This window comes from Amblyraja radiata, chromosome 39, assembly GCF_010909765.2.
Source record: "Amblyraja radiata isolate CabotCenter1 chromosome 39, sAmbRad1.1.pri, whole genome shotgun sequence".
In the NCBI taxonomy this organism is placed as follows: Eukaryota; Metazoa; Chordata; class Chondrichthyes; order Rajiformes; family Rajidae; genus Amblyraja; species Amblyraja radiata.
Genome location: NC_045994.1, coordinates 3664435 through 3687905, shown reverse-complemented (window position 1 = coordinate 3687905; position 23471 = coordinate 3664435). Strand labels below are relative to the sequence as shown.

The 23471-nt window shown below is 46.3% G+C and overlaps 1 protein-coding gene across 1 annotated transcript in view; it reads left to right on the top strand.

The window, feature by feature from the left end:
• Positions 1-3651: 3651 nt before the first annotated feature.
• The window catches only part of rnf122 (ring finger protein 122), a 44398-nt gene continuing 24578 nt past the window's right edge, over positions 3652-23471 (top strand). The window contains exons 1-2 of the mRNA XM_033013744.1: positions 3652-3970; positions 11818-11974. Of these exons, the coding sequence (XP_032869635.1) occupies positions 3946-3970; positions 11818-11974 (182 nt within the window). The 5' untranslated portion in view covers positions 3652-3945. The remainder of the gene's footprint in view (positions 3971-11817; positions 11975-23471) is intronic.

Genomic DNA, 23471 nt, shown 5'->3' with positions numbered 1-23471 from the left:
AACAACAACATATTCATCCATTATCACTTCTTCGCTCTTGGTCCTTAACAGTTCAATCAGTGGGATAATTTTTGAATTTTTTATAATAATAATAATAATAATGGATAGGATTTATATAGCGCCTTTCTAATACTCAAGGCGCTTTACATCGCATATGCATTGTAACTGCACCTTCTGGGTATATTTGTATCCGCAACTGGGTTTTCACCTCTGAGATCATTGTAGCATCAAGATTGGCATGACCAGGAGAGATTGGATGGGAGATAGTAAAACCTCTGTCATCTGTAATTGGCAAACAAATCATTTTAATGGCATGCCAAGCATTTTTGACATGTGAATTGAGTGATGATACATTTGTATTTCTTTGCTGGTGTCTTATAATGGTCTGCAGTCGGCTGAATACAGAGAAGCACAAGAAATTGACGGTGCTGGAATCTTGATTAAAAAACATAGTACTGGAGAAACTCCCATTAAGTCACATACCCACACCTATTAGCGATTGTCTTCTTGGGGATAGAGTTGTGGTCACCAGGTTCTCTCTGAATTAAGTCTACTCTAGGACAATACATCTGATGATGAGTGGTTGGGAATTAACCTGTTTTCCTCCAACATTCTCCCTTCTGTAATATTTTAACCAATCAACCACTTGGCACATAGTGGCTGTGTATCTGGTTGCCTATGGTAGGCTGGTAACTCCTCAGGCTAGGAGTCTTTCACATGATTCCAGATGACAATCACCTGGTTTTCTAATGGTCTTGAATGGGCACAGCTGGAAGATTGCCATGCCACTGGGGTACATGGTTCTATTCCACTGGATTCTTGTTTGTTAAAGTGTAACCTTTGGCTGTGATCTATATCTAAATGTTCCTGTTTTAAGCAAATTACATGTCCCCACAAGAAGGTACTCCGCACTCCACCTTTAGCCAACTGAGATCTGATTAGATGGACCTTGACAGTTCACTGTGGAGACTGAGATCATAGATTTACATGGATATTACACTCCAGTTTAAAGGTAATTGTTGATGTTACCTATATATATATATATCACTTTGCAAAGTGCACTGGAATAAAAAAAACTGCAGCACAGTTGCACTATTTGACCAGCACTAAAACTGATCCTGTCCATGCCGACCTGAGGGTGTCCCATTTTTCTGCATTTGGCCCGTGGCCGATTTGGCCCAGATGCCTTTCCTACCTATGTACTTGTTCAATAATGTAAATATTATTATTGTACCCACCTCTCCCACATCCTCTGACAGCTCATTCCATATACTCACAACTCTCTTTGTGACAAATGTGCCCCTCGGGTTCCTTTTAAATCTTTTCCCTCTCACCTTAAACCGGTACCCTCTTATTTTAGATCCCATATCGTGGGAAAGAAGCTCTAGCTGTCTGCTCTGCGTGATTTTTATAAACATTTGTGAAGTCACGTCTCAGCCTCTTTCACTCTGGGAAAACAGTCCCAGCCTATCCAGTCTTGCATTATAAATGAAACCATCCAGTTTTGGCAACATCTTCATGAATATGGGGACACGAGGGACTGCAGATGCTGGATCTGAACCAATAAACACTGCTAGAGGAACTCAACAAGTCAAGCAGCATCTGTGAGGGGCCCACTCTGTTTGATGGCTGTATCTCCTCTCTGCTCTCAATCCTGATGCAAGTCTTCGACCCAATAATGTCAACAATTCCTTTCCCCTCAAAGACGCTGCTTGACCTGTAGAGTTCCTCCAGCAGATTATTTGCTGATCCTCATGAACCTTTTCTGCACCTGCTTTAATTTGACGACCAGAACTGCACAGGAATACCACAGGGTGCAGTCTCACCGACATTTTGTTTATCATGATATCCTCCATAATGGAGTATAGGAGCAGGGAGATTCTACTGCAGTTGTACAGGGTCTTGGTGAGACCACACCTGGAGTATTGCGTACAGTTTTGGTCTCCTAATCAGAGGAAATACATTCTTGCCATAGAGGGAGTACAGAGAAGGTTCACCAGTCTGATTCCTGGGATGTCAGGACTGTCATATGAAGAAAGACTGGATAGACTCGGCTTGTACTCGCTAGAATTTAGAAGATTGAGGGGGGATCTTATAGAAACTCACAAAATTATTAAGGGGTTGGACAGGCAGGAAGATTGTTCCCGATGCTGGGGAAGTCCAGAACAAGGGGTCACAGTTTAAGGATAAGGGGGAAATCTTTTAGGACCGAGATGAGGAAAACATTTTTCACACAGAGAGTGGTGAATCTCTGGAATTCTCTGCCACAGGGAGGGTAGTTCATTGGCTGTATTTAAGAGGGAGTTAGATGTGGCCCTTGTGGCTAAAGGGATCAGGGGGTATGGAGAGAAGGCAGGTACAGGATACTGAGTTGGATGATCAGCCATGATCATATTGAATGGCGGTGCAGGCTCGAAGGGCCGAATGGCCTACTCCTGCACCTATTTTTCTATATTTCTATGTTTCTATCTCCATTCAAACACTGATAATCTTCAACAAAATATATTGCAAGGGTTTTTATTTCCTGAGAAGACATTGGTTGTTGTTGAGGTACATCTCAAGTACATTGGTACAGTTTGACCATGGAAAACAGCAGATGCCAATCCTGACCCCACCCAGTCTATATAACTGTATTTTTAGGTGATATTAATCACAGGCAAGAAAGGTGAAATATTGTTTTGCCCCAAATCCGTGGCATTGGGGCCTATTTACGTATTGTGACTCTATTAGGAAAGGTTTTGAGGGCTATGGGCCGAATGCAGGTAAATGGCCCAATGGCCAGTTTGGTCGGTATGGACAAGGTGGGCCGAAAGGCCTGTTTCCGTGCTGTACACCTCTATGACGATGACTAATTGTAGTGGAACCTACTCCCCCCAAACTGGAAGATGTTAGCTCAACAGAGCACGTATAGGCTCGGGGCTAGTAACACATGTTTCAACACAGATGTACAATAACCGAGCTGTGCAGCTGTGGGTTCATTGTCCCAGTACAAAATGTACAATATACACGTGCTAAACACGACCAGTCTCTCAGTTATCATTGTACCTGTACCTCGTCGCACTTGTACATATGATAACAAACTTGGACTTCTCTCGTCATAAAGTAGGTCCCTGATCTTCATAACCTACATGCGCGGTTTGGCTTCAACCGATAATTGAGCCGTTTCCCAGGTGGACGCGGAACATTTCAGTCCTGATGCAAGAAATGCCGACCACCCCTCCTCGTCAGCTTCTGCTGTTTACGTTGGGGTTACAAAGAGATGCTGAACTGATGTGACAGGGACTGGGAGTTGGCGATGTACTGGGCGAACACTGTGTGTACCAGCACGTATTGCAGAATTGCAGACAGCAGCATAACACAAGGCAGCGGAGAGGAGCTTTCTGCTTGCCTTCTGCATTACTGCGATCTGCTCTTTCTCACAACCACATCAGCAAAGATAGTATCTTTGCACATAATTAGGGCTTTCTCCCGCGACGCCATGGCGTGTACCCGAGTTGTGCACGCATTTTGTTAACCCGGCCTGCAGCTCTCCACCAGGAGAGGAGAGGAGGGGAGAGGAGGGGAGGGGAGAGGAGGGGAGGGGAGGGGAGAGGAGAGGAGAGGAGAGGAGGGGAGGGGAGGGGAGGGGAGAGGAGGGGAGGCGAGGCGTGGGCGTGGGGAGCTGCACTGTCAGCCGAGGGGGGCGTGGAGGGACAGCGTCTCTGGTTCGGCTCTGCGGCAAACGCACACTTGGCCTTGGGTTGGAGAGGAAGAGGAAAGGTGTCAGCTCTTCGAGCGATTATTTTAAGCTGCATTCTCCGGACAGACAACGGGAGCCGGCGGGCCTTGCAGCGGGGTTGTCTGGACTTTCACCCCCGTGTAACACAAGAGTACTGGCGCTGTTCCGAGGGGCCACAGCGGTCCCCATCACCTGTTGTGTGTTGAGATCAGTGCCCGGGACCATTGATGCACCCTTTCCAATGGTGTAACGGTCAGTATATTTCACTCTCCCATTGCCTGTGTGCCTTTTACATATGTGTGTGTGTGTGTGTGTGTGTCTCTGTCTGCAACCCAGGTCTGGGTGTCGCTCCGTGGTCTTTGGGGTAAAAGGGAACGATGGATGCCAGAGCTGAGAACAATGGGACAGTTCTCCTTCGCATGGCTCGGCGGCGGCGGCGGCCAGACAGGCTTTGTCTCCAGGCTGGACTCGCAGGAAGTTGAGCCATCCAGCTCTGTCTGCGTCGATGGGGGTTTAAAGCCCGAAAATAACGAACGCCTTGGGTGGTTCACGGAAAAGGAACGGGCAGTGCGTTTTATGTTCACCGTTCAGTGTGTTTGTGAGGTGGCAGAGCAGCGGGGTCAGTGTGTGAGGGATTCAGAGCGGAGATAGAGATGGTCGGTGTATGAAAGACTGGGGGGGGGGGGGGGGGGGCGGCGGTGCAGGGTGGTTGCAGACAGAGCAACGACAGATCGGGGGGGGGCGGGGCAGAATTTGCACATTTGCACAAAATGCAGATTTAATCTGCCTTTTGCTCGACCACCGTGTCACACCTATCGGCCCATCAGCAACAACGGTGCAGAGAGAACATTGTGTCCGGGACCACTGGCCGCAATGCACCCCCAATAGTGACATCAGATTGAAGCAGAGGACACGACCCGAGAGACTGCAGGTGCTGCAATCTGGAACAAAATAAAAAAACAAAGCGCTGGGGGGGGCAGAGCGGGTTAGGCAGCATATGTGGGGGGAAATGGACAGACACCGTTTCGATCAGTTGTATTTTGCGCATAGTGAAAATGTCACACCTTAAGCAATGCAGTGATGGAGTTACGTAGAACCCACAAAACGGATGCAGCCTCGTTGGCCCAACAGATCTCTGACATTGCCCGGCCACACGCATACCCGTTAAATCTTTCTCTCCGCTCTCCATTCTCCATTCTCTTTTCCCTCGTGTAAATATCAAGACGTTCACTTGGACCTTCTAGAATCACACAGATCCACACATTCGTCACTGGGTTAACAAAATTATCCTAAAGTTTTCGTTTGGCCTTTTAGTGACAATCCTATATTTACGCTCCTTTGTTCCTGAGACAGCCATTGGTTGTACGTACAGGTACAGGTAGTTCTGCTATAACGCGTGTTCTCACACCGGCATCTGAATAAGGGTCATACCCGAAATGTCACCTATCATGTTCTCCAGAGATGCTACTTGACCCGCTGAATTACTCCAATACTGCCTTTCCCTTTCCATAACAAGAATTGGATATAACGCGGGAGCTGAATTTAAGGGGCCCTATTTTCGACTTCTGTCTATTCATTACACTGATACTGTCTGGTCTGCTGAGTTCCTCCAGCACTTCACTGGAACTAATTTTTAAAAATCCACTTAACCTCCCGAAATAATCAGATACAATTGACTCACAGGAGCACAGCTGCTACTTTGACCACAGCTGGCCATAGAAATTGACAAGCAATGACATCCCTTCTTTAAACACTTGTACAATAAAATTCTATAAAACAATGTAACATTAGTATTTTTAGCTTGAACTAACGAAACAAAAATAAACACAGCTATTTAAAGACCTTTATTTTCGAAAATCCTGCGGTAAAATAACTTGTTGCGAATCTGAGACACTCCAGCCTCGAACCCCCTTCCCTCCCACCAGTGACACTGTTGTCATAACACCAGTTTATTTTCGGAACACAACGGTGACGTTATTGCGGAACTACCCCTATATTGCCAAACTCGTTTGGAGAGATTGCTTACACTGTCTTCCAAAGACAGAAGCTCAAACATGTGGGTCAATATTTCCTCTTTAGCTGCAGTCACTGAGATCGGGTAACCTTGCAAATCTTTTATCTGCAATCGATTTTTGTTCTTGGAGCATCGGGACCTGAACACATACATGGCGAGTGATGGAATCATGGATATATATGGAACAGAATGAAGTATGTGGAAAGGAACTGCAGATACTGGTTTAAACTGATGATAGACACGAAATGCTGGAGTAACAGCGGGACAGGCAGCATCTCTGGATGGCGTTTCAGTCTCGATCCCGAACGTCACCATTCCTTCTATTCAGAGATGCTGCCTGTCCCGCTGAGTTACTCCAGTATTTTGTATCTATCTCCTGGAACAGAATGAAGATGTTCATCCCACTGTGTCCACATGGCTGGCTCCCAGTCTGTCAATCTGACACGTCAAGTACTTACACACAAAAAACTGCAGGTACTGGAATTTTCTTCAAAACACAAAGTGCTGGAGGAACTCAAAGGATCAAGCATCATTGGTGGAGGGAATAGACATGCAATGTTTGGGTCAGGGTCCTTCTTCAGACTCACAAAGCAAAAAGGTTTGAAGAACGGTCTCAACCCAAAATGTCGACTGTCCATCCCCTTCACAGATGCAACCTGTCCCGTTGAGTTTCTCCAGTACTTTGTGGTCATAGAATCATAGAGTGATACAGTGTGGAAACAGGCCCTTTGGCCCAACTTGCGCACAAACATGTACCAGCTACACTAGTCCCACCTGCCAGCATTTGGTCCATATCCCTCCACACCTGTCCTATTCATGTACCTAAGATAGACACAAAAAGCTGGAGTAACTCAGCGGGACAGGTGGCATCTCTGGAGAGAAGGAATGGGTGATGTTTTGGGTTAAGACCCTTCTTCAGACTGGTTAGGGATAAGGGAAATTACAGATATAGACTGGGATGTGGAGAGATAGAGAACAATGAATTAAAGATATGCGAAAAAGTATCAATGATAAAGGAAACATGCCAATGTAAGCTGTTTGTAGGGTGAAAATGAGAAGCTGGTGCGACTTGGGTGGGGGAGGGATAGAGAGAGAGTGAATGCCGGGGCTACCTGAAGTGAGAGAAATCAATATTCATATCACTGGGCTGTAAGTTGCCCAAGCAAAATATGAGATGCTGTTCCTTCAATTTGCATTTAGCCTCACTCTGACAATGGAGGAGACTGAGGACAGAAACGTCAGTGTTAGAATGGGAAGGAGAATTAAAGTGTCCAGCAACCGGGAGATCAGGTTGGTTCAGGCGGGCTGTGAAGGTGTTCCGCGAAACGATCGCCCAATCTGCGTTTGGTCTCACCGATGTAGTCAACATCTTGAACAGATACAGTAGATGAGGTTGGAGAAGGTACAAGTGAAGCTCTGCCTCACCTGAAAGGACTGACGGGGTCCATGGACAGAGTCGAGGGAGGAGGTATAGGGACAAGTGTTGCATCTTCTGCAGATACCTGGGTACGGGGTGGTTTGGGTGGGGAGGGATGTTAACCAGGGAGTTGTGATGGGAACAGTCTCTGCGGAAGGCGGAAAGGGGTGGAGATGGAGAAATGTGGCCAGTGGTGAGATCCCGTTGGCCGTAGAGGAAATTGCGGAGGATTAGGTGTTGTATGCGATGGGTGATGGGGTGGAATATGAGGACTAGGAGAACTCTGGCTCTGTTGCGACCAGGGGGAGGGGAGCAAGGGTGGAGCTGCGGGGTACTGAGGAGACACGAGTGAGGGCCTCATCTATGATGGGAGAAGGGAACCCCCATTCCCTAAAGTATGAGGACATCTTGGATGTTCTAGTATGGAACACACCTTGGGCGCAGATGCGGCGTAGACGAAGGAATTGAGAGTAGTCGATAGAGTCTTTGCAGGAAGCATGGTAGAAGATGTGTAGTCGAGATAGTTGTGGTAGTCAGCGGGTTTGTATTAGACGTCAGTCAATAGTCTATTTCCTATGATGGAGACTGTGAGATCAAGAAAGGGGAGGGAGGTGTTGGAGATGGTCCAAGTAAATTTGAGTGCAGGATGAAAATTGGTGTTGAAGTTGATGAAGTCCATGAGTTCTGCATGGGTGCAGGAGATAGCACCGATGCAGTCTTCAATGTAACAGAGGTAATGTTCTGGGATAGGGCCAGCGTACGCCTGGAACAGGGATTGTTCAAAGAGGCAGGCATAGCTGGAGCCCATGCGGGTGCCCATAGCTATGCATTGGACTTGGGGGAAGTGAGAGGAGTCAAAGGAGAAGTTATTGAGGGTGAGGACCAGCTCCTCTAGGCGGAGTAGAGTGTTAGTAGAGGGAAATTGAATGGTTCTGCATCTGCAGTTCTTTCTTACACTATCCATGTACCTGTCTAACCGCTTCTTAAATGTTGGGATAGTCCCAGCCTCAACTACCTCCTATGGCAGCTTGTTCCATACACCCACCACCCTTTGTGTGAAAAACTTACCCCTCAGATCCCTATTAAATCTTTTCTCCTTCACCTTAAACCTATGTCCTCTGGTCCACGATTCACTTACTCTGGGCAATTCTGGGACATTTTAAATGTAGTGAGGTTTTCAGGCTGTGTTGCAGGTCCCTAACACTTTGGTTGAAAGCATTATCCCTTAGTTCTCCTCCAAACTTTACAATAAACTAGATCCTTGTCCCTTGGGCTATTAGCTGTTCTGATATGGAAAGTTGGTACATTCCATTCTCCTTATTAAAGTCTTATAATTTAATAAACCAATTAAACCTTCCCTTAGCTTCCATTGGTCCACAGAAAACATCCCCATCATTGCCAATCTGTTTATTACTAACATACTCTTGCTCTGGTAACATACATTTTCTCCCCCAGTCCTCACCTTCCACCCCACTAGCCGTCACATACAACAGATAGTCCTCCGTCATTTTCGCCACCTCCAACGTGACCCCACCACTCGCCACATCTTCTCCAATCTCCCCCCCCCCCCCCCCCCCCGTCTGCTTTCCGCAAAGACCGCTCCCTCCGTAACTCCCTGGTCAATTCTTCCCTTCCGACCCGCACCACCCCCTCCCCGGGCACTTTCCCTTGCAACCGCAAGAGATGCTACACGTGTCGCTTTATCTTCCCCCTCGACTCCATTCAAGGACCCAAGCAGTCGTTCCAGGTGCGACGGAGGTTCACCGGCACCTCCTCCAACCTCATCTATTGCATCCGCTGCTCTAGATCTCAGCTGATCTACATCAGTGAGACCAAGCATAGGCTTGGCGATCGTTTCGCCGAACACCTCCGCTCGGTCTGCATTAACCTACCTGATCTCCCTGTGGCTCAGCACTTCAACTCCCCCTCCCATTCCGAATCAGACCTCTCTGTCCTGGGCCTCCTCCATGGCCAGAGTGAGCACCACCGGAAACTGGAGGAGCAGCACCTCATATTCCGCTTAGGCAGTCTGCATCCCGGTGGCCTGAACATTGACTTCTCCAATTTCCGGTAGACCTTGCTATCTCCTCCCCTTCTCAGCTCTCCCTCAGCCCTCTGGCTCCTCCTCTTCCTTTCTTCTTCCCGCCCTCACCCCCCCCCGCCCCCTCACCCCCACGCTGCATCAGTCTGAAGAAGGGTTGTGGCCCGAAACGTTGCCTCTCTCATCGCTCCATAGATGCTGCCGCACCCGCTGAGTTTCTCCAGCAATTTTGTCTACCTTCGATTCTCCAGCATCTGCAGTTCCTTCTTGAACATACATTTTCCCTCACTTTCTGGAGTTCAAACATTACACTAATTGTGGTCTAAATTAGTGTTTTAACGGTTCTAACCTGAACTTCTTTCCCTAGCATTCCGTAACTTATTTTCCACATTACCGATTGCTACTTTTTAGAATCTGTGGACGTGTATCTTGGTTTTCTGGTGCAGAGTTAGTGTTATTGATTAACTGAAATATACAGCATGGAAGCACAGCCCTTTGGCCCAGCGAGTCCATGCAGACCATCGATCACCCATTCACGCTAGTTCTATGTTATCTCACTTTCTAATCCATTTGCTACACTTTAGAGGCAATTTGCAGAGGCCAACTAGCCTACAAACCCGCACATCTTTGGGATGTGGGAGGAAACTGGATCACCCGATAGAAACCCACTCAGTCACAGGGAGAACATGCATTCCCACCGACACCATCTCAGGTTACAATGGTCCCCGCTGGAGCTGTGAGGCAGTATCTCTACTAGCCTCACCCCAGTGCTACCCCTATCTCTGGGTTTTTAGCAATGTGTTCTTCTCAAAAACTCATACGCTGTCCACATGATCGAATTTTATTAAATTATTTTGTTTATATATCAGTATTTATGTATCTCTCTGCTCATTGAATCCTTCTTATTTTTGTCTCAGATGTCTTTTTACTGCACTTTTATACATCTGTTTACAAGCCTGGTTACATCCGACTGCATGTGCGATCACTTCTCCAAATTCTTCATTATACCAACTAATTTGATACAATATGTGTAAACAGAATTGAAACTAATAATGAGAAAGGCTGGACTTTGAATTACTGCATAATGATTCATTGGGTTGTCATTTTATAAAACACTTCATTGTTGTGCTGCCTTGAGTATTTAATGGAACATTATTAATTTATTGGTTTTCACCAGTTGTAAGGCAGCGCAGCAATAGAGTTGCTGCATTACAGCGCTAAAGAGCTGGGTTCGACCCTGACTACAGATGCTGTCAGTATGGGGTTTGTATGTTCTCCCTGTGACTGCATGAGTTATCTCCAGGTGCACCGGTTTCCTCCCATACTCCAAAGACGTACAAGTTTGTAGGTTAATTGACTTTGGTATAAGTTATAAAGTTATCCCCAGTGTGTAGGATAGTGTTAGTGTACGCAGTGATCGCTGTTGATGCAGACTTGGTGGGCCAAAGGGCCTGTTACCACGCTGTATCTCTAAAGACTAAAGTAATGGGGAGAAGGCAGGAGAAAGGGGTTAGGAGGGTGAAATAGATCAGCCATGATGGGCCGAATGGCCTAATTCTATTCCTATCACTTATGACCTTATAAAGTCTTCATAATGTAGAACAATATCCCAAGGAATTGCATCATCAGTCAAAATGTGAGTCACCTCACCCCTTCAAGATGATAGGAAGGACTGATGATGAAATGGAAGTAAGTCCAAAGGAGCAGTTTGAAAGATCACATGGAAGCTGGAATGGGAGGCAGAAAACTTGAGGGAAAATAATTCCAAAGCTCTCTAGCTGAAGGTCCTGCCAGCACAAGTGTACAATTCAAAAGTCTAGCTTAGCAAATGAGGCCGGATTTGTGGGATTGGAGGGGATGACATGAATGTGAAGGGGAGTCGAGAAACAAAACAGGGTCGGATTACGTAGGTACACAAAAATGCTGGAGAAACTCAGCAGGTGCAGCAGCATCAATGGAGCGAAGGAGATAGGCAACGTTTCGGGCCGAAACCCCTCTTCAGACTACATATTGTACAGCTATGGCTGCTTCTCAAAGATACATGAGACACGAGGAACTGCAGACGCTGGAATCTTGAAAAAATTTGGAGGAACTCAGCAGGTCAGGCAGCACCCGTGGAGGGAATGAGCCAATACAGGATGCCTCAAAGACACAGGATGATTGGAATCACAGTCAGTTATCAGCTTTATTCCTCCAAAGGTTCCCAGACTATTACAGCCAAAGCCTCATCGCTTGATAAATCAGCTGATCTTCTTTCCTACGCTTTACAACATGTTGATTTCTTACAACAAGGTTGTTGGACATATGCATTATGATATAACCACCACACCCCTCCCTGTATGGTTGGTTTGCTTGTCTCTGCTGCAGCTGGAGTTGAATGACCACATTCCTTATTGGAAATAAACCATGTAAGTCTCCAGGCCGTAATTTTTCCTGTGGTGGAATAACATTTAACTAATCATCCCTTGACTTGTGCATGAATTATGCAATTGGGAAAGGCACAAAGGGCAGCGTTTTCAGGAATAAATTCGCAAAGGGATATCAGTGAGAAAGTAGGAAAAGGAAGTGAAAGCCATCGTGCAGATATCTGTTAGTTATTAACATCTTTCTTTTCTCCTACTTCCCAGGTTGTTTCTGTGGTTTGGGGTTGATTTACTCGAATAAATCGTGCACAATGCCTCCAATAACCTTCCAGGATCTTCCGTTAAACATCTACATGGTGATATTCGGCACTGGAATCTTTGTCTTTGTCCTGAGTCTGATTTTCTGCTGTTATTTTATCAGGTAACCCCCAGCCAAGTGTTTTTACAATCTTCTCATATCATGTATATCTGTGCATTGGTGTGGTTGGTTTTTTGCTTATGGTCCGCCCTGTTTCGACGAATGCAATCAACCCGGCGTGCACAATCAAATAAGATCAAATAGAACAAGTTGTCCTACAACTTTAGGCTGTGCACGCCATATGCAAAAAGATAGTTACATAGAATGTGTACCATAGCCTAGTCTGTGAAGAATATGCTGAGTGCACTAGTGTCTTCTCTACTTTTCATGAAAGCCACCCTCAGACGAGTACCGACGAGTGGCCATTACCGTAAATCTCTGAGTTCGAATCAGGGCAAACTCGGGAGAACTCTTGGAATGAACTCGTACTGTGGGACAGGGGTTTTTATGAGATGCATTTGAGAAACAAGAAACTGCAGACGCTGACATCTTGAGAAAAACACAAAGCACTTGAGGAACTCAATGGGTCAGGCAGTATCTGTAGAGCAAGGGTTCCCAACCTGGGATAAATTTACCACCAGGGGGTAACTTTTGTCCACCCAGGGGGTAAATTTGTTGATTCTGGATTTGTACATATTTTTTCTAATTGACTGTGTTTGGTTCTGGTATACCGATATCTGTTCATCATTAGTTGTTCATCAATAAGTGAAATAACATTGTTACGTGCTACTAAAGTTGCCAGGAGTAAATGGGACGAAAAAGGTTGCAAACCCCTGCTGTGGAGGGAATGGACAGGGGACGTTTCAGGTCAGGACCCTTCTTCACACAAATTCAATCTGAAGAAGGGTTCCGACCCACAGCGTAGCTTGTCCATTCCCTCCCCCGATGCTGCCTGACCCGTTGAGTTCCTCCAGCATGCGTTTTATCATTTGCATTACTTCCCCTGCCAGTCTTTCGTACACTCTCTTAAATGAGGCTGTGCTGTTCTTAAGCATCATCTGTGCCTGCTCTTTTTGGCTCTGACTGTTTCTGAAAGTGTTACTTTGACCCCACGAGGTTAGATAACAATGCAGCTCCCCAAGGCATGTGATATTTATAACTAGAAGGTAACCAATGCAGAAAACCCCAGCACTTGGATGGCAGGAAGCGACCATTGTGCTTATAAAGGCTGTATTGACACTGCCGTTGACTTGCTGGCTGCTGTGTGGAACCAGGAGGAGACATTCTGCCAAACTGTGATTCGAATGACTTCCCTTGCAGGTCTTTCCTGTGCTCTCCCTGTAGAAGCTTGTGATATGAAGCTATGGTCATCATCTATGCATGGTCTACATGGCTGGGGCACTTTAACTGCTCCTGAAAGTTGTACTTCAACCCATGAGGTTAAACAACACAGCTCACAAAGGCAGGTGATATTTATATGCAGAAGGCAGCCAAGCAGGAAGCTGTCATTGTGTTTATACGGGCTGTACTGACAGCTGCTGATAACTTGCTGAATGCTGTGTTGCACCTGGACAAGGTGGCAAGTGTGTAAAAATAATAGGGACAGGATCGCGTCACTTTTCCGCGAGGAATTGCTCGTAAATTAACGTTCACAGTGTTTGCACTGGGACAGAACCATCCCGTAGGTTAAAATGTGTAGGAAGGAACTGCAGATGCTAGTTTAAACTGCAGATAGACACAAAATGCTGGAGTAGCTCAGAGGGACAAGCAGCATCTCAGGATCGATGATTTGGATAGATAGTCTATCTGTCTATCCTGTAGGTTGGTGTCATTGCCAACATATTTCATGGTGTTTCGCATCGAGGAAGGCAGGTTGATAACGTTGCAGAAGTAGATATATTGAGTTTAGAAGGATGAGAGGGTATCTTATTGAAAAATATAAGATTGTTAAGGGTTTGGACACGCTAGAGGCAGGAAACATGTTCCCGATGTCGGGGGAGTCCAGAACCAGAGGCCACCGTTTAAGAATAAGGGGTAAGCCATTTAGAACGGAGATGAGGAAACACTTTTTCTCACAGAGAGTTGTGAGTCTGTTGAATTCTCTGCCAGAGGGCGGTGGAGGCCGGTTCTCTGGATGCTTTCAAGAGAGAGCTAGATAGGGCTCTTAAAAATAGCGGAGTCAGGGGATATGGGGAGAAGGCAGAAACGGGGTACTGATTCTGGATGATCACATTGAATGGCAGTGCTGGCTCGAAGGGCCGAATGGCCTACTCCTGAACCTATTGTCTATTGTCTATTGTTTATTGTCTATTGTGGCATTCTTGTGTATGTAAAGTAGAATTTAAATCTCAAAAGCAAAACAATATATTAATAATTTTGCTGGTGGGAACCAACACCTTGCCCCAGGTCAAACCACATGCCAGAGAGTTAACGGTTAATTTAAGACAAGATTTTGATGCAGCGTTGATAGAGCTCAAGAGACAGAAGTGTCAGCTTGAAATGATAACCTAAGGGGCACTTTTACTATGAGATGGGCATAAGGGTGGAATTATTTCAAAGAAATATCCTAGGTGTGCTGGCTGATATTTATGCCCCAACAGACATCACTAATATAGAGTATTGGGCCATCTTGGTTCAATTGTGCATTAGTTGTCGCATGACCTGAACTCCTTTTACGCTCGTTTCGAGAGGGGCAACACCACCCCAGGTCTGCCGAATATCGACAATACTGCCAGCGGGCTGGCTACCGAAGCTGAAGGGAGGAATGTGCACACATTCTCGCTGTCCGAGCATGACGTGAGGAGGGCTCTGACACGGGTGAACACGAGGAAAGCTGCAGGCCCCGATGGCATCTCGGGGCGAGTACTCAAGTCCTGTGCTACGCAGCTAGCTCCGGTGCTCACTACAATATTCAACCTCTCCCTGGCCAAATCCGTGGTCCCTGCCTGCCTCAAAAAATCCACCATTGTACCGGTACCAAAAAATGCCTCCCCAGCCTGTCTGAATGACTACCGTCCAGTGGCCCTTACCTCGGTAGTCATGAAATGCTTTGAGAGGCTGGTGAAGAAACACATCTGCGCCTTCCTCCCTCGCAACATGGACCCGTTGCAGTTCACATACCATCCGAACAGATCCACGGACGATGCGGTCTCCCAGGTTTTGCACACCGCTCTCTCTCATCTTGACAGCCAGAAGGAGGGCTACGTGAGGATGCTGTTCATAGACTTCAGTTCAGCCTTCAACACGATAGTCCCCACCAGACTGGCCGGGAAGCTGCTGGAATTAGGGCACAACACCCCCCTGTGTGCCTGGGCCCTGGACTTTCTCACCGCCAGGCCCCAGGTAGTCAAGATGGGAGGGAATACATCGAAGTCCCTCACCCTGAGCACAGGATCGCCCCAGGGTTGCGTCCTCAGCCCCCTATTGTACTCCCTGTACACACATGACTGTGTGGCTAGGTTCAGCTCCAACTCAATAATCAAGTTTGCTGATGACACTGTGGTGGTGGGCCTGATCTCAGACAACGATGAGAAGGCCTACCGGGAGGAGGTGGCTGATCTAGCACTCTGGTGCCAGGACAACAGCCTCCTCTTGAACATCAAAACACTAAGGAGCTGATCGTGGACTTTCGGAGGGCACATCATCCGAGGACGTACACACCATTGAGGATAAATGGGGATACTGTGGATAGGGTGAGCTGTTTTAAATATCTGGGAGTCCACATCTCTGAGGATATGACATAGACATCACACGCCTCAGCACTCGTGAGTAAGGCAAGGTAGCGTCTTTACCACCTCAGGCAATTGAGGAAATTCAGAGTGTCTCTGAGAATCCTCCAGTGCTTCTACGCAGCGGCTGTGGAAAGCATCTTGTCCGGAAATATTATCATCTGGTTTGGGAATTGCTCTGCCCAGGACAAGAAGGCTCTGCAGAGAGTAGTGCGTTCGGCCGAACGCACTGTGGGAACTTCACTCGCCCCCCTGCAGGAACTATACATCAGGAGGTGCAACTCCAGAGCCAATAAAATCATGGGAGACCCCTTCCACCCCTGCAACGGACTGTTACGGTCAGGCAAACTCCTCCGTTGCCATGCTGTGAGAACGGAGAGGTTGAGAAGGAGTTTCTTCCCAGATGCCATTCGGACTGTAAACTCCTATCTCACCAGGGACTAACTTTACTGAATGTTTTTCCTTCCAATATTTAATATGTAAAAGAATATGTGTGTGTTTATGATTGTGTTTATAGTTTGTTTGGTTGTTTGTTTGTTTGTCTTTTTGCACAAAGTCCGCAAGCATTGTCACTTTTCATTTCACTGCACATCTCATGTGTATGTGACGAATAAACTTGACTTGACTTGACTTGACGTGCAATAGCGCAGTTGCATATTTGGGTCATTCTTTGGAAAGTGAACCAATACGTCACACACGTTACCAAATGGCATCACATAAAGTAATACAATAAAAAGTACTTGTAGGAGATCAATCTTATCCATTGCTATTTCCCTGCCTACAGCACCATAATGCATGTGTGCTAAAGGTATGAACATTCTAGCTTTTTAATAGACAATAGGTCTTAATAGACAGTAGGCCATTCGGCCCTTCGAGCCAGCACCACCAGAATTCACAGGAGTTTGTAAGGTAAAACTGAGTTATAAAAAAAATGCTTCCATGTGAGGCCACACACGTGACCAGTCGTATTTGACCTCTGACCCAAAACAAACATTGTCAGCATAACATAAATATTTCACTTGATAAACTTTTTTAAAAAAAGAATCATAGATACAGCACAAAACAATATACCTGTAGTGCTTTCAGAATTAGAAGAGATGAATTCCACAGTTTTTCATATTTTTGATCACACAAATATGACTGAGGATGGGCCATTTACATATGCAGGTGTCACCATGTTTTTGCGCCATTTTCAAAGTCTGGTCTGCCCGTGTGCTTGGTTTAATGGAGCAGTTCCCGATCTAGGAGAGCCCCAGGCTCCTACAGGGCTATCTTCCTTCACCTTCAACCAGATCGGCCCACTAACTGACGTCTCTCTTCTCACCCGGCCATCTTTGTGTCCCAGGGGCTCCGGAGCAAGGGAGTTTGCACGTTAGCTACCATGTTTGCTACATTGCAACACTGATGACACTTCCAAAAATAACACCGAGTTGACTGTCCATTTTGGAGAGTCACACAGTGATAACAATTATTGTATAATTCCTACTTTTATCCAGAATTAGAATTTTATGGGTGAGGTTTAACTTTGAAATACCAGATACAAATATCATGTACCTGATATGCCAAGAACTTCAATTTTAATGCACAATGCAGTGCTCTTTACTTTTTCAAAGGTCTCACAGATGTTAAGGAGTACAAGATACCATGGATTGGGGCCTTCAGTTTTGAGTACTGTCGAAAGTCTGGAAGGTAGAGGAACTCTAATCGAAGCGTTCGAAATTGGTGTGTGTTCATAAGTAAATGCTTTCCAGCCGCATTTAGTTGGTAATAATCAGAGATTGTCTGCCTGAAAAACAGAACATTTTTTCCACATATGGTAGCGATGGAACTATCCAAAATAGTGCTAAAAGTGGAATCCAAAGTGGTGTTTAGAAGATGTGGGCAGCTGAAGAGGCAAAATGGAATAAAGTGTAGGACAGGTCAGATAACTAGGAGTTAATTTCCAAGACATGACCCAAACAGGAGTTGAATGGTCTTCCTTCACAACTCACTCATCCTTTACTCAGCAACGGCACAGTGCCTTTAGAAGATTGAGGGGGGATCTTATAGAAACTTACATTATTCTTAAGGGGTTGGACAGGCTGGATGCAGGAAGATTGTTCCCGATGTTGGGGAAGTCCAGGACAAAGAGGTCACAGTTTAAGGATAAAGGGGAAATCCTTTAAGACCGAGATGAGAAAAACATTTTTCACACAGAGAGTGGTGAATCTCTGGAACTCTCTGCCACAGAAGGTAGTTGAGGCCAGTTCATTGGCTTTATTTAAGAGGGAGTTAGATGTGGCCCTTGTGGCTAAAGGGATCCGGGGGAATGGAGAGAAGGCAGGTACAGGATACTGAGTTGGATGATCAGCCATGATCATATTGAATGGCGGTGCAGGCTCGAAGGGCCGAATGGCCTACTCCTGCACCTATTTTCTATGTTTCTATGTTTCTATGTAATGTAATGGAATTATCAGCTGCACTGCAGCACCATATCCAAAGTTTGTTACCAATTGTGGGCAGCACGATGGCGCAGCGGTAGGGTTGCTGCCTTACAGCACCGTAGACCCGGGTTCAATCCTGACTACGGGTGCTTGTCTGTACTGAGCCTATACGTTCTCCCCGTGACCGCGATGGTTTTCTCCCAGATCTTCGGTTTCCTCCCACACACCAAAGGCGTTGAGGTTTGTAGGTTAATTGTGCATTGTCCCTAGTGTGTGTGGGATAGTGATAATGTGCTGTGATCGCTGGTCGGTGCTGACTCGGTGGGATGAAGGGCTTGTTTCCAGGCTGTATCTCGAAACTAAACTAAACTAATTCAAAGAAAAAAATACTGGGAACAATAGCTAAATCCATGGGCAGGTGGATATTAAACATGACAAAGCTGTGGAGTAATTCAGCATGAAAACAGGCCCTTCGGCCTGATTTGGTCAAAGAAGCAGAGGTTTTTTACACTCTTTAGAGAATTAGTTACGCTCGAATGCCTAGAAAATAGGCTGAGGATGGGCACAAGTGAGTGCCTGAGAAAATTAGTGAGAGTGCTTCAAGTTAGGTGCCGGATCAAGAATGATTAATTGAATCTCACAATTTGCATCTCGGGAGCAAAGCACAAAGTGCTGGAGCAACTCAGTGGGTCAGGCAACATCTCTGGAGGAAACAGATAGTTTGGGGTCGTTTTGGGTCAGGACCCTTCTTTAGACTGCAAGACCATTCTTAAACCTTGGGAGATAGCCATATGCTGGTAATCCTACTGCACCTTGCGTATAGAGTCGTACAGTATGGAAATAGGTCCCACGGCCTAACTCGTCCATGTAGGCCAAGATGCCTCATGTACTTTAGTCACATTTGGCCCATCTATCTATCCATATATTAGTAAAACTCTCATCTTGTCTGTGAGTGAGTTTGCGTGTGTGATTGTGTTCATGTTTTTCATGGCCTGAACTATGCTAAAAAGGTACACGATAGGGCTACAATTTTTGGACCACCTTACTCACAATTGTCTCGTGGTTTTGTTCAGATGATGTTATATTTTACAAGTTATTCACATTTTTTACTTTACAAAATCCCACTTTGAGAAATATTTCTTCCATCGGCACTGGCAGTTACAGCTATGACATCACAATGGGATTGTAGCTCTGCCTGCTACAGTGTTGCAATCCTAGAACACTGAATCCTGCCAGCCCTAGCACGTGCAATTGCATTTTTTTTTAAAGTTTAAAATGAGGGAGGGTGAATAAGAGGAAACGAGTAGTCCCAGCGCACTTGAGGGCTATGGGTGAGTGATGGAATATTGTGTTGGGGGAACGTGTTACGTTGGGGGAACGGGTGAGTGGTGGAATATTGCCTTGCAGATGGGTTGCGTTGGGGGACCAGGTGCCCCCCCCCCCCCAATGTAGGCAAGCGCCGATGCCACCCCCAATGTGGGTTCGATTGATTTGCTCAGTGAACCCCCTGGCACCGCTCTCCCACCCACATAGGCCTGATTGATTGCCTCTGTGGAGCGCTGATTGAGGGTGGGGGAAAGGAGTGGGCGGGAGAGGTGAGGGGCGGAGTGGGGGAGGGGAGGAGAGGTGGAGAAATGTTATTTAAACATTGTGTTTAGTGGGGGAGTGGGATAGGTGAGGAGTGGGGGAGCAGGGAGATAAATGGAGATGAGGGGGTAGGGAGGGGAGGTGGTTATGGAGGGAGGGACGGTAGTGGAAAGGAGAGGGAGGGGTGAGGAGGAGAGGGGAAAAAAGAGGGAGGGTGAAGAGGAGGGGGAGAGAGTGCTGGAGGATGAGGTGGAAATGAACCGTGCCTCTGCAGTTGGGGGCTATGTGTGAGTGGTGGAATATTGCATTGGGGGAACGGGTTGCGTTGGGGGAACGGGTGAGTGGTGGAATATTGCGTTGGGTATACGCAGGGCCGGTTTTAAGCCGATTTGACCGATTGCCCCAAATTGGGCAATCTCTTTGTTAAATAAAGATTATATTTTTTAATTCGCCATGCGGATTTTTTTTTAAACGACCATGTATAACAACCGCTGCACGGCCATCAGACACAAACGATTTGTTAACTAGTACTGTTAGCACTTCTTAACATGAAGTTGTTAACAAGTTGTTATATCAATCTGCATCCATCCACATTCCTCAGTAAATGTTATTGTGTTTTGAATGAGTATTAATGACGCCGTGTTCCTTTGTATAAAATTCACGCGGCGTCATAAATACTTGTTTAAAACACAATTACATTTACTGAGGAATGTAGATCGATGACACATTGAGAATTTCTTTAAACTCACCATCATGAGTGAGGGCCCCGGACCGCGAGAAGGGGCTTCTTCCTGGTGGGCAGGTTAGTCATTCACCTACCGACCCACGTTGTGTCTCTCTGTGTTTTGCTCTCTCTCTCCCTCCTTCTCTCTCTCCCGCTCACCATCTCGTCTCTCTCTAGCTCTCCCACTCCCTCTCTATCACCCTGTCTCCTCAGCATTCCCGGAATCATTGACGTTTAGCGGTAGACAAAAATGCTGGAGAAACCCAGCGGGTGAGGCAGCCGCCTTGACCGCTGAGTTCCTCCAGCACTCTGTGTTTTTTGTTTGGCTCTGAAGTTGAAGGTGGCTCTGCGGGACGGGCAGCGGCTCTGGGGAGGGGGTTGCGTTTCTGGTCGAGACCCGTCTTCAGACAATCACAAGTACTCTCACCGACGAGAGTTCAATTCAGTCTGAAGAAGGGTCTTCTCTCCAGAGTCGCTGCGCTGCCTGTCCTGCTGAGTTACTCCAGCTTTATGTCTATCTTCAATTTCAGAGAAATACAATTTCTCACGGGGGGCTTATAACGTCTCTAAACCCCTCTGGGACCCTCTGAACACCTCTAAACCCCGTCTATTCTCTCCCCCCCCCCCTATTTCCCTCTACAACACTTCTGAACACTTCTAAACCTATCTGAAGCCCTCTAAACATCTCTAAACCGTTTAAACCCCTCTAAACTAGGAGGCTACAAGGTGACTTGTATAGGCTGGGTGAGTGGGCAAATGCATGGCAGATGCAGTATAATGTGGATAAATGTGAGGTTACCCACTTTGGTGGCAAAAACAGGAAAGTAGACTTTTATCTGAATGGTGGCCGATTAGGCAAAGGGGAGATGTAACGAGACCTGGGTGTCATGATACACCAGTCATTGAAAGTAGGCATGCAGGTGCAGCAGGCAGTGAAGAAAGCGAATGGTATGTTAGCATTCATAGCAAAATGATTTGAGTATAGGAGCAGGGAGGTTCTACTGCAGTTGTACAGGGTCTTGGTGAGACCACACCAGGAGTATTGCGTACAGTTTTGGTCTCCTAATCTGAGGAAATACATTCTTGCCATAGAGGGAGTACAGAGAAGGTTCACCAGACTGATTACTGGGATGTCAGGACTTTCATATGAAGAAAGACTGGATAGACTCGGCTTGCACTCGCTAAAATTTAGAAGATTGAGGGGGATCTTATAGAAACTTACAACATTCTTAAGGAGTTGGACAGGCTAGATGCAGGAAGATTGTTCCCGATGTTGGGGAAGTCCAAAACAAGGGGTCACAGTTTAAGGATAAAGGGGAAATCTTTTAGGACTGAGATGAGAAAAACATTTTTTACACAGAGAGTGGTGAATCTCTGGAATTCTCTGGCACAGAATGTAGTTGAGGCCAGTTCGTTGGCTATATTTAAGAGGGAGTTAGATGTGGCCCTTGTGGCTAAAGGAATCAGGGGGTACGGAGAGAAGGCAGGCACAGGATACTGAGTTGGATGATCAGCCATGATCATATTGAATGGCTGTGCAGGCTCGAAGGGCCAAATGGTCTACTCCCGCACCTATTGTCTATGGTTCTATGACTGCGTCCAACTGCTGTCTGGTTCGTTGATCGGTTTGCTAGATGTGAACTATTTTGGGAGAGAAAAATGCTCACGGCAGACCAAACGTATTAAACAGAAATTGGTCCGATATTGAGCTTTACACAGTGAGAAATCATGTGAAATAATCACTGAATTTTAAATGAATGTACCTGCATGTTATACTGTTTAGTTTGGAGATACAACCAGATAGTCAGCATCTGCAGTTCCCTTTTGAACAGTCTGGTTGATACAACCAGATTAGTTTGGAGATACAACCAGATCCACTGAGTTCGCACCGACCCGCGATTTTTGTTACAGATTTGACAATTTTGTTTGGCGGCCAATCAATCGTTGTCTCTAAGGGGGTTGCATCCAATCACCAACTGGCTTGCTTTAAAATTCCCGTCCAATCACAAATAGATCTCCTCCCGTCCAATCAGCCGCTGTCTCCAAGGGCATTGTGTCCAATCACATAATGCAGTTTAATGGTAATTAGCTGCTACGGTAAAGGTTGGAAGCAGCGGAGCTACTGACAGGCAAACGGGAGGGAGCGGGAGAGATTCACACAGTGTAGAATCCATCACACCCTAGTGTACAATTTCATAATATATACTAAATAACTGGGCTGACACACCTTGGCTGGGAATCTGGGGTTCACCAAAATTGTTCCCAATTGGGCCCCGCACCCCCTAAGGCCGGCCCTGAGAGTAGGGGCCCCGCCATCAGTTTTCTAATTGGGCCCCGCAATTCCTAGCACCGGCCCTGGGTATACGGGGCCCAATAGGTCCCACTTGGTCAAGTATCCCTATAAACCTTTCCTATCCATGTATATGTTCAATAGTCCATGAAATGCTGCCTCAACTACCTCCTTTGGCAGCTCCTTCCATATACCAACTACCTTCAGTAAAAAAATAGTCCCTCAGGTTCTTATTAAATCTTGCACTTCTCACCTTAAACATCTATCCTCTGATTTTTGATTCCCCCTACCCTGGGTAAAAGGCTCCGTGAATTCACACTATCCATTCCCCTTATGATTGAATAGACCTATAAGATCTCCTTCGCTCCAAGGAATAAGGGCCTAGACTGCCCAACATTTTCCTGTAGCTCAGGCCCTCAAATCCTGGCAACACCCTCATAAATCTCCGCATTCTTTCCAGCTTAATGGGATCCTCCCTATTGCAGTGTAACCAAAACTGAACACAGTACTCAAAATGTGGCCTCACAACATCTTGTACAACTGTAACTGAATGTCCCAACTTCCACACTCAATACCTTGACTGATGAAGGGCAATGAACCAAAAGCCTTCTTTACCATTCTCTGTAATGATCTGGATGAGGGAATTGAAGGCAATATCTCCATGTTTGCGGATGACACTAAGCTGGGGGTCAGTGTTAGCTGTGAGGAGGATGCTAGGAGACTGCAAGGTGACTTGGATAGGCTGGGTGAGTGGGCAAATGTTTGGCAGATGCAGTATAATGTGGATAAATGTGAGGTTATCCATTTTGGTGGCAAAAACAGGAAAGCAGACTATTATCTAAATGGTGGCAGACTAGGAAAAGGGGAG